The sequence below is a fragment of the Penicillium daleae genome (assembly GCF_028827525.1).
Source record: "Penicillium daleae strain IBT 16125 chromosome Unknown utg000002l_segment0_segment0, whole genome shotgun sequence".
NCBI classification, from domain to species: domain Eukaryota; kingdom Fungi; phylum Ascomycota; class Eurotiomycetes; order Eurotiales; family Aspergillaceae; genus Penicillium; species Penicillium daleae.
In genome coordinates this window covers 215593-230895 of record NW_026623150.1, presented here as the reverse complement: position 1 = coordinate 230895, position 15303 = coordinate 215593, and the positions used below count along the sequence as shown (strand labels likewise).

The 15303-nt window shown below is 54.2% G+C and overlaps 5 protein-coding genes across 5 annotated transcripts; 3 read left to right on the top strand and 2 right to left on the bottom strand.

Annotated features, from left to right (window-relative positions):
• Positions 1-64: 64 nt before the first annotated feature.
• Positions 65-1243, bottom strand: preB (alpha-factor pheromone receptor STE2; the record flags this gene model as incomplete). Its single annotated transcript, XM_056904490.1, has 1 exon — positions 65-1243. One exon carries the CDS (start codon positions 1241-1243, stop codon positions 65-67), a length of 1179 nt encoding a protein of 392 aa, XP_056768597.1.
• Positions 1244-2592: 1349 nt separating this feature from the next.
• On the top strand, positions 2593-3963 carry N7458_001106 (NADH:flavin oxidoreductase/NADH oxidase; the record flags this gene model as incomplete). The annotated part of the gene is made up of 2 exons (XM_056904489.1): positions 2593-2763; positions 2866-3963. 2 exons carry the CDS (start codon positions 2593-2595, stop codon positions 3961-3963), a joined length of 1269 nt encoding a protein of 422 aa, XP_056768596.1.
• Positions 3964-4389: 426 nt separating this feature from the next.
• On the top strand, positions 4390-6395 carry N7458_001105 (uncharacterized protein; the record flags this gene model as incomplete). The annotated part of the gene is made up of 5 exons (XM_056904488.1): positions 4390-4440; positions 4489-4597; positions 4657-4895; positions 4970-5932; positions 5970-6395. The coding sequence occupies 5 exons, from the start codon at positions 4390-4392 to the stop codon at positions 6393-6395; spliced, it is 1788 nt and encodes a 595-aa protein (XP_056768595.1).
• A 778-nt stretch (positions 6396-7173) lies between these two features.
• N7458_001104 (uncharacterized protein) lies at positions 7174-8433 on the bottom strand (the record flags this gene model as incomplete). Its single annotated transcript, XM_056904487.1, has 1 exon — positions 7174-8433. The coding sequence occupies one exon, from the start codon at positions 8431-8433 to the stop codon at positions 7174-7176; it is 1260 nt and encodes a 419-aa protein (XP_056768594.1).
• Positions 8434-12194: 3761 nt separating this feature from the next.
• Positions 12195-15226, top strand: chsG (chitin synthase class III; the record flags this gene model as incomplete). The annotated part of the gene is made up of 4 exons (XM_056904486.1): positions 12195-12263; positions 12393-12876; positions 12976-15017; positions 15089-15226. The coding sequence occupies 4 exons, from the start codon at positions 12195-12197 to the stop codon at positions 15224-15226; spliced, it is 2733 nt and encodes a 910-aa protein (XP_056768593.1).
• Between the last annotated feature and the right edge of the window lie 77 nt (positions 15227-15303).

The following is a 15303-nucleotide window of genomic DNA, read 5'->3' as shown; positions in this document are numbered from 1 at the left end:
TCTGATCGCTGCGCACTCCAATCACACTGGATATGCCTTCGAATACATCAGTCGAAACAGCCTCTCAAACCATAGAATGCTTCCGCTGAACACTATCGATTGAGATATCATGTTCAACACAGATTCCATGAGGATCCATAGAATCATGCGAACCCTTGCTCAACATACTCAAAGGTTGATCTGAATAGCAAAGTGTCTGCGCGGCAGTGCTAGCCGTCATCGTGGATGTAGTCATATGCTTCTCCGAGGCAGTGTGGTTGAGTGTAGTCCCGCCGATCCCGAATGCGAGACCATGCCAGAGATTGCGGCGGTGGAGGGGCTGGGTTTCGTGGTGGCGACCCTGGTCGAGGTTGGCGCCCGCCCAGATGGACGACAAGGGCAGGGAGATTGCGACGAGGGTCAACAGGTTGGAGGATAGCTCGGGGAAGACGACAAAATATTGGGTGATGGAAAAGACCGCAGGGATGGTCAGAGTCTGACATCCACAGACGAAGATGATCTTCATGGGGCCGAAATCGCGTACCCCGAGTCGATGGCGTTGGCGGAGGGCAAAGCCGAGTTTGGTGACGAAGACGGCACAAAAGAAACACACGCTGACTGTGATGACAATATTGCAAGCACTTTCCAGCCACCAGATTGTGTTCATGTAGGAGACTTCCATGATTGCAATGCAATTCTCGACCATCCATGCCAGGCGGAATGCGATGGTGGCCAGAGCCACGGCGATTGACAGAGCCAGGAGTGGCCACCGGTAGCGGCGACGAATGGTTGCGCATACCACCTTTACCTGGACCACTAGCGAAGCCTCGATGCAGGCCACCACGAGAGACTCGAAGACACTGCCTGTGATAGAGATGGCATATGCACTGCGAGGCACATTCGAGTAATCCAAGGAGAAGTAGGGATAGAAGTGCTCGAATCCGGTGGTAAAGTGGATCAGTTGAAGAATGAGCCGGATGATATTGAACAGCAAGGCAGAGGAGTTGAGGAGGAAGACGGATGATGCACGCTTCTCTCGCCGGGTCAAGAGCAGCAGGAGGACGAACAGCACGATCGAAGCGCCGAATTGGGAGCCGTAGTTGATGCAGATTCGGATGTTGTACTGGATGAAGACATCCACATCAGTCACACCCACAGTGAATGGTTGCCCATCCGGATAGCTCAGGTTGAAGCTCTGCGTGAATGGGTCAAAGCCTGGCAATCGTTCGGGGTGGGTTTGGGTGTAGGGCTCAAAGGTTGCCATTGTGATGTTGGTGGGACGCTGTCAATCAAGGATCTTGCAATGCCCTCAAGGAGTCTGTGGATAGCTGGTATTGGAGATTCGATCTGGGTTCATATGTATCTTCGTCGCCGTCCAGGGGGAGTTCTCGATCACGCTGAACTATATAAGACGGACGAGCATGGTCCAGGTTGCTATGGATGAGATGCTGAGCAGCCATGTTGCAGGCAGCGGGCAGATTGTGTAGCTGTAGCATGCTGAAGCCGAAACAAACAATGAACAGTTGAATGGTACTTTCTTTGCTTTTGGAACAATCCAGTGAGGAGGTCCAGGCAGGTCGAGTGGGGAGAACAATACTAAGTGGGGGCGGGAGAACAATATCAAGACGGGAACAAAGCCAGACCCAACCAGGCAATCAGGCAATAACCCTAGGCAGTGTTGCTCAGTCAGGAAGGCGCCTATCGAGTCTGGGCTTTGAGATGACAAGCACACTACTGCCAGGACTGGAGAGGAGTCTTGATGGGTCGGGTTTTGGAGTTTGCACAGAGTGTGGTGGTGGTGAGTCCTATCTGGTCTGTCACTGGGAGTAAACGTCTTTCCCCGGGAAGTTGACCTGGTCAAGTTCCCTCCCTCAGGAGGAAGACGGTTTCCGGAGTCATTCAGCCCAACCTGTCGAGCTGGAGGACATGGATCATGGATTTCACCTGGCATGTAGTTGGTGTGTTGATGGAATGGATTAACTGCCCAAGGCACCCAACATCTCGTGCGGGTCACGTGCGCTATACTTGAATCTTTTGATATCTTCAAAGTTTAAATCTGCATCTCGCATCTCGCATCCTTCCATCCATCAATGCAGCATGCAGTATACGGTCAGCATCTGAACTATCATCCACTGCTGATTTCGATTCCCTTCCCCTTGTCCGAGAACCATACACCTTCCTCACCAGGACAATGACAACACCGCCACCTCATCATCGGAGGCACATTGGCCCGACCCACTTGCCTCGGAGACTTTCAGGTTCTTCAGATCGACGAATTCTACAGCATTCAGTACGGCCGATAATTTAGAGTGCTGACAAACAGGGGGGCTCTCGAGCTGTACAACGCATAGGATTTCTCTCCGACGGTCTCCAAGGGATTTTTTCCAATGCCATAACCTTTGATCGCTGGAATTCTTTGAAATCAGCCGCTACTATCGTGATGATTTAGCCTGGGACCACAGCGGGTCTCCTAGGCTTATGCCGCAAACTTTTCGAAGCTTAGAAATCAAGATGGGAGTATAAAAGGGACTATACTGCACTTCAGTTTCGATCTCGACAATTTAGTCAATTTAAATATATCCCAACTCATACTTGGCAAGCACATCAATCACCATGACTTGGCCCAATGTCCCAGTTGCTGCCGCAGAGGGCATCTCGTACTTCACGCCTGCGCAGACTCCGCCTGCTGGAACCGCGCGCAACCCGCAAACCAGCGGCAAGGCCATCCCTAAACTGTTCCAGCCCCTGACTATTCGAGGTCAGACTTTCCAAAACCGTCTTGGTGTATGTCTCGTCTGTCTTCTCGCATTCTCGCCCTCCCCCTCCTCCCTGTTTCAGGCTCGTCCGTCTCTTCCGAAACCATATGCTCACATCTGTTCTCGACAGGTGGCGCCCATGTGCCAATACAGTGCTGAAGATGGACACATGACTCCCTGGCACATCGCCCACTACGGTGGTATCGCTCAGCGCGGTCCCGGAATGATTATCATTGAAGCCACCGGTGTCGCACCCGAGGGCCGTATCACTCCCGGCTGCGTGGGTCTGTGGAAGGACTCCCAGATTGCGCCGCTCAGGCAGGTCGTGGAATTCGCTCACAGCCAGGGCCAGAAGATCGGTATCCAATTGGCTCATGCTGGTCGCAAAGCCTCGACGGTTCCCCCCTGGTTGGGTGGTGTCACGGCTACCAACGCTGTTGGCGGCTGGGTCGAGAATGTCAAGGCCCCCAGTGCTATCCCCTTTGCTGAGGGTGATATTGTCCCCAAGGCAATGACCAAGGAGGATATTCAGGATGTCAAGGAGGCCTGGGTTGCTGCTACTAAGCGCGCTCTGGCTGCCGGGGTGGATTTCATCGAGATTCACAATGCCCACGGCTACCTGCTCTCCTCTTTCCTAAGTCCCTCGTCTAACCAGCGCACCGACGAGTATGGTGGCAGCTTCGAGAACCGCATCCGTCTGCCTCTGGAGATTGCCCAACTCACCCGTGACACCGTTGGACCCAACATCCCCGTCTTCCTGCGTGTCTCTGCTACCGACTGGTTGGAGAACAGCCTGCCCGAGGAGAAGGGCTGGAAGTCGGAGGATACGGTCGAGTTTGCCCGTGCCCTCGCTGAGCAGGGTGCCATTGACCTGATTGATATCAGTACCGGCGGTGTTCATGCCGCTCAGAAGGTCACCTCCGGTGTTGGCTTCCAGGTTCCCTTCGCCGCCGCCGTCAAAAAGGCCGTCGGTGACAAGATTCTTGTGTCGGCTGTCGGCACTATCAACACTGGTGTTCTGGCCGAGGAGATCATGAACGAGAATGCCATCGATGTCATCCTGGTTGGCCGTGCCTTCCAGCGTGATAGCGGTCTGGCCTGGGCCTTTGCGAAGGACTTGGATATTGAGATTGCCATGGCTGCGCAGATTCGATGGGGCTTTACCAGTTTCCGGAATGCCTCGGAGTACATTCAGCCCAACTCGATGAAGGCCTCCATTTTTGATTAGATTCTTAGATCCTTCCTTTCTTCATTTGCATGAGCGGCGTACAGATAGATATAGAGCATGATGAGCGAACAATGATGATTGATACAGCCGAGATTGATACTTGCTTGGCATTTAGGAATTGAGATAAAGAAGCTTTTTGGTATTCAAAATAATGAAGAGGAAACTTTTAATATAACAGAAGATGCGCATCCTCTTTCCATTGAGTCAAGGCCGAGGTAATAATTTAGGCGAGCATCCCAGCTACAATCCGAGAAAAGCTGATCATATTAAGTTAGGTCGTTCTGCGTTGAGCTTGTGGAGAATATCTTGACGTGCGATGGTGAGAACCCGCAGACATCACCGGATAACGCCAAGAGCGATTGCGGGGAAGTCAACGTGGTGCGGAGTGCGACGAGCTTTCCTTTCCCACCTTCAACCTCCATCAACATGGCGGTCCCCCAGCGGACGCTGACCTGGCTATACTCGGTCCTGAGCAAGGTATGTGGCTTCGAACCCCCGGTACTTAATCTACTGACCTCGTTGTAGGATCATTACGACCCCAAACAAACCTACCACGATCCCAACCGGACCTACCACGATGTTGCCAATGCGCTCGCCCAGTACCCCTCGCTCTCTCCGCGAACCGACGTCTACAGTAGGCTATGCGACTCAATGCACCACGCTAGAATGAAGCTCACACACATGATCTTACAGCATACGAGAATGGTTTCTCAGCGCTCCTCCTCCACCTGGTGGGCACACTCCCTGTCGACTTCCGGGGCACAACATACCGATTCCCTATCGCGCTTTGGATCCCAAATACATACCCTCGGGAGCCTCCAATCATCTACGTGACCCCTACACAGGACATGGCGGTCCGCGTTGGCCAACATGTAACGCTGGAGGGGCGGGTATATCATCACTATCTCGCCCACTGGGCGGAGGCATGGGATGTGAGTATAATCGCCTCTTTTGGGTGAGGGGCCGTTGGAATTACAGGCTGACCATGCTTCTCTGTCTATCATAGAGGTCAACCATTTCCGACATGCTTTCAATCCTCCGAGAAGTGTTCGCCAAGGAACCTCCGGTTCAATACAGGCAACCGATGCCCCCTCAATCCCAGTCGCAGCAGCCACCGGTGCAGACACCACCCCCAGTTCCACCCTTGCCTCCTGGGATGGGACCCTCGACAGCCCCATCTCAGAGTCCAGGACCCAGTCAGCCCTCCAACCGGGCAGCCGACACTCCGCCACAGCTGCCGCCAAAACCAGGTGCTGCTGCGGAGACTCAACGCCCGCCAGCACAAGGCGCTGAGCGATATCAATCTCCTCCTCCACTCCCTCCATTGCCGCCGAAGGGAACTGACACTTCTCGATCCTCCATTCCAGGACATATGAGTGCGATAGGTCCAGGGAGCCGGTTATCTCAGCAATACGTTCCGACGCAACCGCCTACACAGCCTCATATGCAACCAGACTCGGCGGCTTATAATAGAAATTCGGCGGGTCCTATCAGCCCTGGTAGTAGTTACGCGCCACATGCGGGTTTCTCACATCATGTTGGACCACCTTCTGGGCCCCAAATACCATTACCGCAGCAGCAGCAGCAGCAGCAGCCGTATGCTCAACCGCCACCTCAAGCACATCCCTCTCAGTATCCGGCATACCAGCTCCCACCTGGTCAGCAGCAACCTCAACAGCAACAGCCGCCTCCTCAGGGGCCTCCATATCAAGAGCGACCTACCTACCCACAAAACAGCTATCAAAGCCCACCAGCAGCAGCACCAGCACCGAAGGAAGAAACCCCAGATCTCCTCACTTCCCCCTTCGAACTCGAACTCCCATCATTCCACCCCACAGGACCAGCACCTCCCATCCCCCCAAATCCGGAGAAAGATGCCCTCCTCCACGCGGTCTCGCAAACTCTCGCCGAGACTATAACCAGTCACGCCGCACAGTCCGACTCGGCGGCGCAATCCCCTCCTCTCCCAGTCCCACTCCCTCCAAGCAGCCATGACAACTCTCCAGGGAGAAATCACCGCCCTAAACACCCTCCACTCAACCCTCCAATCCAACACCTCCACCCTCCAACAAACCATCCACCGCGCAGACGCAACCATCGCAGACGCCCAGGCCCGCGCCAAATCAGCCACATCCGCCAGCGTACCCTCCTCGTCTTCAACCGCCGACACCCACCCCGGTCTACCCGCCATCGACGACGTCCTCGTCGCGCCGACGGTGGTAGGGAAGCAACTGTACGACCTTGTCGCGGACGAGCAGGGCATTCAGCATGCGCTGTATGCGTTGCAGGCTGCGTTGGTGAGGGGTGTGATTGGGGTTGATTCGTGGTCGAGACATACGCGTGGTTTGGCGCGGGAGGCGTTTTTGAAACGCGCTTTGATTCGGAAGATTGGGCGTGGGATGGGGTTGGAGGAGAATGTGAGTGTTGTTTGATTGGGGATGAAAGGGGGAGGGTGGTGCTGGTTCTGTTGTGATTAATTGGGTTTGGGGGAGAGATGTGTGATCGTCAGGTTGTAGATACCCTCGTGATATATTTAGACTTTACTCGTTGGGACATTCTTTTATGCGTGCATTCAGTAAGTTTAGCCTCGCTTCTACAGACAAGGATTTTGATAGTTACATATGGTGTACGGGGTGGTAAGGTTGTCGGCGCGGTCCCGTCGTCAAGCAAGATATATATATCTGTGAGTATGGACCGGGACAGAGGTTCAACCGTACGATAAGGTTGACCCACCACGAATGCAGATCGATTCGATAAAATATCGATCATCAACCTCATGTAAAGCAATCTACACTAGTAGAGTCTATCTACTCTTTCATTCGTAAATCCCCAGATAGATAGGTACGATGTACTCCAGAATACGTGCATTCAAATCAAGAAATGACCAGTAACTGAATCGTTGAATTTCAATAAAACTGTTCCGTCTCCCACGAGTGCTTTTCTCGCTGTACATAGCAACCCGAGGATAAAACACGAATCGACGCCCAAATAAAATATACCAAGTGCCAAGGGAGGTTCATACGTACAAAGAAGGGTAGATGGAAGAGAGAGGGAGAGGGAGAGTGAGAGTGAGAGTGAGAGCGATCAGATGAGAATGGGAAGGAGGAAGGGAGGGGGAATGGGAAAGAGGTTCGACCATGCTTATAGAAACCAGACCCAAAAAAAAAACAAGACGTGACATCACAGGTGACCAGTATGACTGGGCAGCCTTCATTTGACCTCGTTGTCGTCAGAGAATGGACTCTGTACACGGGGTGGTGGGGTACGGTCGCTGTGACGAGAGCTGCGTTTCTGATCTACAGAGCCTGCGTCGGCTGCGCTGAGATGATCTTGGAAGGGGCCGGCACTCGGGGCCGACTCTTCAGACGGGGAAGTGGTCTTGGCCTTGGGTGAATTGGAGGAGGTGGTCGGTTGTGTCTCGTTGTCATTGGCTTCATCGTCAGAGGAGTTGCCGTCGAATGTAGACGTTTGATGGTCAAATTGGCGGCTGCCGTCGGACTCAGCGGTGGTCGGTTTCTTCTCTGCCTGCTCCTCCTTCTTGGCAACGGGCTGTGCGTCCTTCTTCTTCACCGATGCGCCCCGGACCATGACGGGCTTGGCCATCACTTGGCGCGCCACGATGGAACTACCACTCTGTGCCATTGCTCCAGCCTTGGCCAGTTGGCTCGAGGTGATAGCAGGAACGGCGGGGGCATCTTTGGGGGTGATCATGACGGGAACTGGTTGGGCCAGGGTGCTGGCACCCGGGCCTCCAGGACCATTGTGCACGCTGACGATGTTGGCGCGGGAACGTTGGATCTGCTGTGCGGGGGTCGCGCTGACGATGGCGTCACTGCGGTAGACGGTGGTTGCAACACTGCTGCGCAGGGTTGGCGACATGCTTTGGTGACCCGTCATCGTGGTCCAGGAGGAGTCCCGCAGATCACCTGGCATGAAGAAATGCTGATCAGGATGAGCACCAGGAAGGGGTGGCACGGGAGGCACCAGCGTCGCAGGGGTCTCTGGAGGGGAGCGATTGGTGACGCCTGGAATGTAGGCGATTTGGATGACGTTGGAGGCACGGGTGAGAACCGTAGAGGCGATGGATTGGGTGGACTGGCGTCCGTCCCGGGCGGTATTGAAGGCGCTGTGGTCCTTCTCTTCTTGAGCATTGCGACGCTTACGAATCACGAACCACCAGACGAGGAAAAGAATCACGGCCAGGGCGACAATACCTCCGACCACACCACCAGCAATAGCACCCACATTGGTACCACTAGACGGGGGCGCGGTGTTGGTGGACGTGGACACACATTTCGTGATGGAGCAGCTGTCGCAAGTCTGGGCGGTCATGGTACAGGTCTGGCCATCAGGGCAGGCCGGACAAGTCGGGACGGAGTCGCATGTTTTGCAACGCTTGAAGAGGGAGCGGGAAGGAGAGAAGCCATCTAAGGTTTGGGTTGATGAGTTAGTAGACAAAATCTCGTGCATCTTGGACGATCGATAGAAGAGGAGAGGCAGCCGGAATAGACTGAAGAGAGAGGTCGATCATACCAATGGGCGAGAAAGAGGAGGGGTCGACGGGATTGAGGAGCATGATGGGCGAGGAGGACGGGGGATTGGCGAAGGCAGAACAATGATAGATATCAACAAAGGCGACCGGTCAACGGGCGGCAAATGAATGTGCAGAGGAATCGCGAGGCGATGAACAAAACAAAGAGAGTGTGTCGGGCTCAAACGGCGTCAAGTCGTGAGCAGAATCGCTAGATCATGAGAAGTAGAAAAAAGAGACGAAAGTCGAGGCGAGTTCGACGGGCGCACGGCGGGAAACGAGTGTGGGATGGAAAGGAGGCCGAAGATGGAAGATTCACGGATGATGGACGGGCATCACGGATCCGCGTATCGAAGGCGACCAAGAGGGATGAAGAACGGAACCCGATACGATCGAGACCGGGGAGAAACGAAGATGGAGACGAGAAGGAGGAGTTGGAAGAGGGAGAGAGAGCGAGAGCGAGAGAGATAGATTCACACGGGAAATGAGGAGCACGGGGGAGTCTGGTCCAGACAGTCACGGGAGGGGGGGCCTGAGCACGACGTGGACGGGGTTCCACTTTGGGATTTGGTGGATTATTATGGATGGTTCAAGTTCCGGGCGGATTGCGGACGCGTGTGATAGGGGGAGAGAGATACAGGAGGAAAGATAGGAGGAAGCACAGTCTTTTCTCGGATATGAATCTATTCAAGAAAGATGGAATTCTCATCGACGAGGCTGGCCGTGTTTCACGTCCTCCAAACCTTGCCTCGCTCCTTGGTTGGGTTGCACCACCGTCGGACGGGACGAGGACGGGAGTACCTGAACGGGACCAGAGACTGGACGGCCCGGAAAAACCAGTTGGTCCGGCGAGGCAGTGGACCGGGAAGGTGAGGAACACACAGTCTAGACTCGGACAAAGAGTCGGCCCGGGAGAAACCGGAAATTAGGCTGAGGTAAGCGGTCACGTGTTGGAGCAGAACGCGGAACACGAATGAACACTGACCAGGTTGGCATCTCTCCAGTCGGCAGATTCCGAACTGGATCATAATCATAGGGATCGTCAATTATTGTGATTATTATGATTTCCTCCATTATTAACTCACTTAACCTTTGGGGGCGATGCTGCACCTGGTGAGCGTGGCTGAAAATACTGTAATACTGTAATCTCACTAAGCCTCGATCCCGCCAAGCGTGCAAATGGCGCCCTCAGGTGGATGAGCCCCCTCTAATCTGCCAATCTGAGACACGCCAGACACGGGAGGAAGCGAAGCCACCAGCCCCGGTTGGCTGGTGGCTGTGGCGAAGTGTGTCAGTGCAACGGTCTCCCGTATTTGGTTATTGCTGCTCCATGCCGTTTGAGGGACTGCATGTAGCCAATGACCCATCATACAGTATCTGGTTTACCTCGAAATACACCTCCAGTCGTTGAGTCCTGTCCTTGCCATTTAACTTGTTCGGTGGAGTATGTATGTTAGTTCGCCTTTCGTTGTAGTAGTTATGGACTCCGTATGAATCATGGATCCGCTGCTCATCCTAATCCAGGCAATGCTGCATTCACTTCCCAACTCAAGGGGAATTATGAGACGGAGGATCATGGACATGGAGCCGATGGAAAGTCCCTTGACTAGGTCTCGAGAATTGTTCCCGGTGCTATGTATGCTATTATTGCTGCCGCCAAGTCAGCCAACACCGCCATCAGCCCTGTCAGCCCAAAATATGCGATCAGGTTAATTTATATATAGTTACACTGTTCAAAGTACTCCGTACACTATGGAGATACAAACCAGTAGTACCTACGCACTCGCACTATAGCACAATCTCCACGCTTTGTAGCATAGACAGTGGGACAGAGCTGGAGGAGTTGCCTTCAAATGAGGTCCTTCCCACCAACCGAGAATATGGAGCCACTGGGGTTGTGCAGATAGACATAGGGTCATCCAGCGTTATCATCCAGCTAAGCTTCCAGAGCGGGGACCATCAGCGATGGTATTCGCTGCAAGACACCGTACCTACAGAAGGACATTTCAAGATGTTCGACTGCGTTGGAGGGTACCTGGACTTGACGTACGCAGTCCGCTCTGTGTTGTGTACCTTGCACAGTCGATCCTGCGGGCCAACATACCACACGAAGTGAGGAATGCAGGCAAAACCTGGCACGACCGAGCCAGTGCCGACCGTGGAGATCCTCAGGAACCAGGAGTCTCTATCCTCGCAACTATCTCGAGGTGTTCTCCAGCTGCAGCCATCGACTCGTCGTCGTATACAATGCGTGGTACTTCTCGGAATACGGCTGAACGAGCTGAATCTACGGTGGAGGGGTTTGGCTGGGTGCTTATGTCCTGGATCTCACCGACTGTTTCACCAGTGGAGCCCGGTGAATGGTGATTGGGTGCAGCGGGTCTTCCCCAAGACGGTTAAGCGTGTGTGGAGATCTGGAGAAGGACTAGCGCTGGGCGAGGGGCTGAAAAAAAGAGGAAAGAAAAAAGTGACTAGGGGGGGGACCCAGTTGGCTGGAGATGTGCAGACTAGACGCCTTCGAGAGAGACTACTGTATACATCGTAGAAACGCCGTCTCGACTCTCGACTCTCGAGTATGAAGTACTCCTATATCACGCTTCAAAGAAAAGCGAGTCCCTATCCATAGCCGCGCCAGTCTCGCCCGAAGAACCATGCCAAGCGGAGCCGTGGATGCCAGGGAAATTCCCTCTGCTCCCAACGCCGGACCAGTCAGGGTCTGCCGTCCCTGACAGTCCCCTTTTCCCACGTCCCTGATGGGCTCCATGGCAGGGTGTCTCCATACCGCGAGATCTTGCAGAATCTCCCGCCTCGCGTCGTACCCGCTCTCAAGGGATGGAGTATGTGCATATTTGGATCATGCATCAGGGACTCCTGCTCGGGGCATCATCTCCCAATGACTCTGGGATCCTCGGACGGAGGTATACGGGAGTATCCCTGTAGGTGATTCCATTGGGACCAACGCCTCACGCAGTCATGCTGCAGCGTGGCCACCGGCCAACCGGGGAGTGTAAATACGGATGATGATGATCCAAATGGACGAATCACGTCACCCGAGAAGATGGATTGTATTTGATGTATTATTTATGAAGGATATTATTGCCTCTCTCTGATAATTTCCCGTTTGTTCGGTGCTCGAGGTTCCAAGCTAAGCCCACTGCGGGTTAGAGACAGTCTATTTTTGCCCGGTCCCAGGCCCAGTCCCAGTCCCAGGCCCAAGTGTTGACTGGAGAGAGGCCCTCCTCCTCCTGAGCCCTGCGCCCAAGCAAAATACGATCGCTCGTCTCACCACATCGCTGGCTCCTCCTTTTTTTTCTTTTCTTCCTTCGCCCTTTCGCCTTTTCTCTCTTCATCCTCTCTTCCCCCTCCCCCCCTCCCCACCAAACCCTTCGGGTATTGTCTTTTTCTTTTTCTGGTCGGGAGCAATTCACTTGACCTTTTTTAATACTATCTCCCTCCCCCCCCCTTGGTTCAGGGCAAAACACAAACACCCGGGAACCCAAAATCCCTGCGGAGACCCTCCAGGCCCCTCGAAACGCAGTAACCCAGAGCCCAACCCTTACGACCTGCAGCCCTGGTGGCTTAATCTCTCGGCTCCTCCTGCGTTCATCGACCACGACTTCCTCTTTCTCAACGACCCCTCTTCGGATTTAGACGACAACCGCCGTTTAATTTCACCTGTCAATCCCGTGGCGCGACCATCATGGCCTACCAAGGGTCTGGCGCGCACTCGCCCAACTACGAGGGTCATCAAGATGCGCCCGGTGCTCAAGTACGCGCCCCCCCAACGGTCAATCCCTTCCATGTGGAGTGGCTTTTCTCCCCCCCGGACCCCTTTCGCTCTCTTTGATTGTGACAAAGACAAAGAAAAATCAAACCAAAGTACTAACCCACTCGACAGTATCGGGAAGATGAAGATGCCTCGCGGGGACTCCTGGCCCACCAGCAGGGTCCCTTTGCGACGCCCTTTGACGACCCGCACTCCCGTGGGGCCTCTCCCGTTCGCCCTGCCTCGGGATACAGTCTGACCGAGACGTACGCCACGGACGCCGCCCCCGGTTATCATGATCCCTATGCGACAGGCTCTGTTTACTCGGGCCAGTCTGAAAGCCCCGCGGCTGCGTTTGGCGTGCCTGGCCGGGTGGCCTCCCCCTACGCTCGAAGCGAGACCTCGTCCACCGAGGCCTGGCGCCAGCGACAAGCTCCGGGAGGGGGACCTGGCGGTGGTGGTAACCTGCGCCGTTATGCCACCCGTAAGGTGAAGCTGGTCCAGGGTTCCGTCCTGAGCGTCGACTACCCCGTGCCCAGTGCCATTCAAAATGCCATTCAGGCCAAGTACCGCAACGACCTCGAGGGAGGCAGCGAAGAGTTCACTCACATGCGATGTAAGTAGCGGCACTCGCGAAGGTTGACGCTCTGGATCAAAACAGAGCAATCCAGCAGAGATCAAGCATCGTGGCTAACGCATCTCCCTCATTGTCTAGACACCGCTGCAACCTGCGATCCCAACGAGTTTACCCTCCACAATGGTTACAACCTGCGTCCCGCCATGTACAACCGTCACACCGAGCTGCTTATTGCGATTACCTACTATAACGAGGACAAGACTCTGACCTCGCGCACACTGCACGGTGTCATGCAAAACATTCGTGATATCGTCAACCTCAAGAAGTCCGAGTTCTGGAACAAGGGTGGCCCTGCTTGGCAGAAGATTGTTGTGGCCCTGGTGTTTGACGGTATCGACCCTTGTGACAAGGATACGTTGGACGTCCTGGCCACCATTGGTATCTACCAGGATGGTGTCATGAAGCGTGATGTCGACGGCAAAGAGACCGTGGCTCACATCTTCGAATACACCACCCAGTTGTCGGTGACGCCGAGTCAGCAGCTGATCCGACCAACCGACGATGGCCCTAGCACCCTGCCCCCCGTCCAGATGATGTTCTGTCTGAAGCAGAAGAACAGCAAGAAGATCAACTCTCACCGTTGGCTCTTCAACGCCTTTGGTCGCATTCTCAACCCCGAGATCTGTATCTTGCTCGACGCAGGAACCAAGCCCGGCCCCAAGTCTCTGCTGTCCCTCTGGGAGGCCTTCTACAATGACAAGGATCTTGGAGGTGCCTGTGGTGAAATTCACGCCATGTTGGGTAAAGGCTGGCGGAACTTGGTCAACCCGCTCGTGGCGGCACAGAACTTCGAGTACAAGATCAGTAATATCTTGGATAAGCCTCTCGAGAGTTCGTTCGGTTACGTGTCCGTGTTGCCCGGTGCTTTCTCCGCGTATCGATTCCGTGCCATCATGGGTCGCCCGCTGGAGCAGTACTTCCACGGTGACCACACCCTGTCGAAGCAGCTGGGCAAGAAGGGTATTGAAGGCATGAACATTTTCAAGAAGAACATGTTCTTGGCCGAGGATCGTATCCTGTGTTTCGAGTTGGTGGCCAAGGCCGGTTCCAAGTGGCATTTGTCCTATGTCAAGGCCTCCAAGGCTGAGACTGACGTGCCCGAAGGCGCTGCAGAGTTCATTTCCCAGCGTCGTCGTTGGTTGAACGGTTCGTTCGCTGCCGGTATTTACTCCCTGATGCATTTCGGTCGTATGTACAAATCCGGCCACAACATCATTCGCATGTTCTTCTTGCATATTCAGATGCTGTACAACATCTTCAACACCATCCTGACCTGGTTCTCGCTCGCCTCTTACTGGCTGACCACTACTGTCATTATCGACTTGGTCGGTACCCCCAGTGACACGAACGGCGACAAGGCTTTCCCCTTCGGCAAAACTGCCACTCCTATCGTCAACACCATCGTCAAGTATGTCTACCTGGGCTTGTTGCTGCTCCAGTTCATCCTTGCCCTTGGTAATCGTCCCAAGGGTTCCAAGTTCTCGTATCTTGCTTCCTTTGTCGCGTTTGGTCTCATCCAGGTGTACATCGTCGTGGATTCGCTATACCTGGTGATCCGCGCCTTCACTGGAGGTGCCCCGATGGACTTTGTTACCAACCAAGGTGTGGGAGCTTTCCTCAAGTCTTTCTTCTCTTCGTCCGGCGCTGGTATCATTATCATTGCCCTGGCTGCCACCTTTGGTCTTTACTTCGTCGCCTCGTTCATGTACGCCGACCCGTGGCACATGTTCACCTCGTTCCCCGCATACATGGTCCTGCAGTCCTCGTACATCAACATCCTCAACGTCTATGCATTCAGCAATTGGCACGATGTGTCTTGGGGTACCAAGGGTTCGGACAAGGCTGATGCCCTGCCCTCTGCCAAAACCACCAAGGATGAAGGCAGTAAAGACACGGTCATAGAGGAAATCGATAAACCGCAGGCCGATATCGACAGTCAGTTCGAGGCTACTGTTAAGCGCGCGTTGACACCCTACGTTGCTCCCGTCGAGCATGATGAGAAGTCCCTGGAGGATTCGTACAAGAGCTTCCGTACTCGTCTCGTCACCTTCTGGATTTTCAGCAATGCCTTCTTGGCTGTGTGTATTACTAGTGAGGCGGTTGACAAGTTCGGTTTTACGGTATGTTTCATCATCCTTAGATTTCTTTTATCCCTTATCCCCCGGAACCCACTTACTAACAACATCTCCAGAACACTGCCACCACTCGTACCGCTCGTTTCTTCCAGGCCCTTCTGTGGTCGAACGCCGTGATGGCGCTGTTCCGCTTCATCGGTGCCTGTTGGTTCCTGGGCCGCACTGGTATCAAGTGCTGCTTCGCCCGCCGGTAGATGGGATATGTGGACGTACTGCTTTCCCCCTCTCTTGTTCTTCATGAAAACACCCCTTCTTGGCACATGTTTTTCCT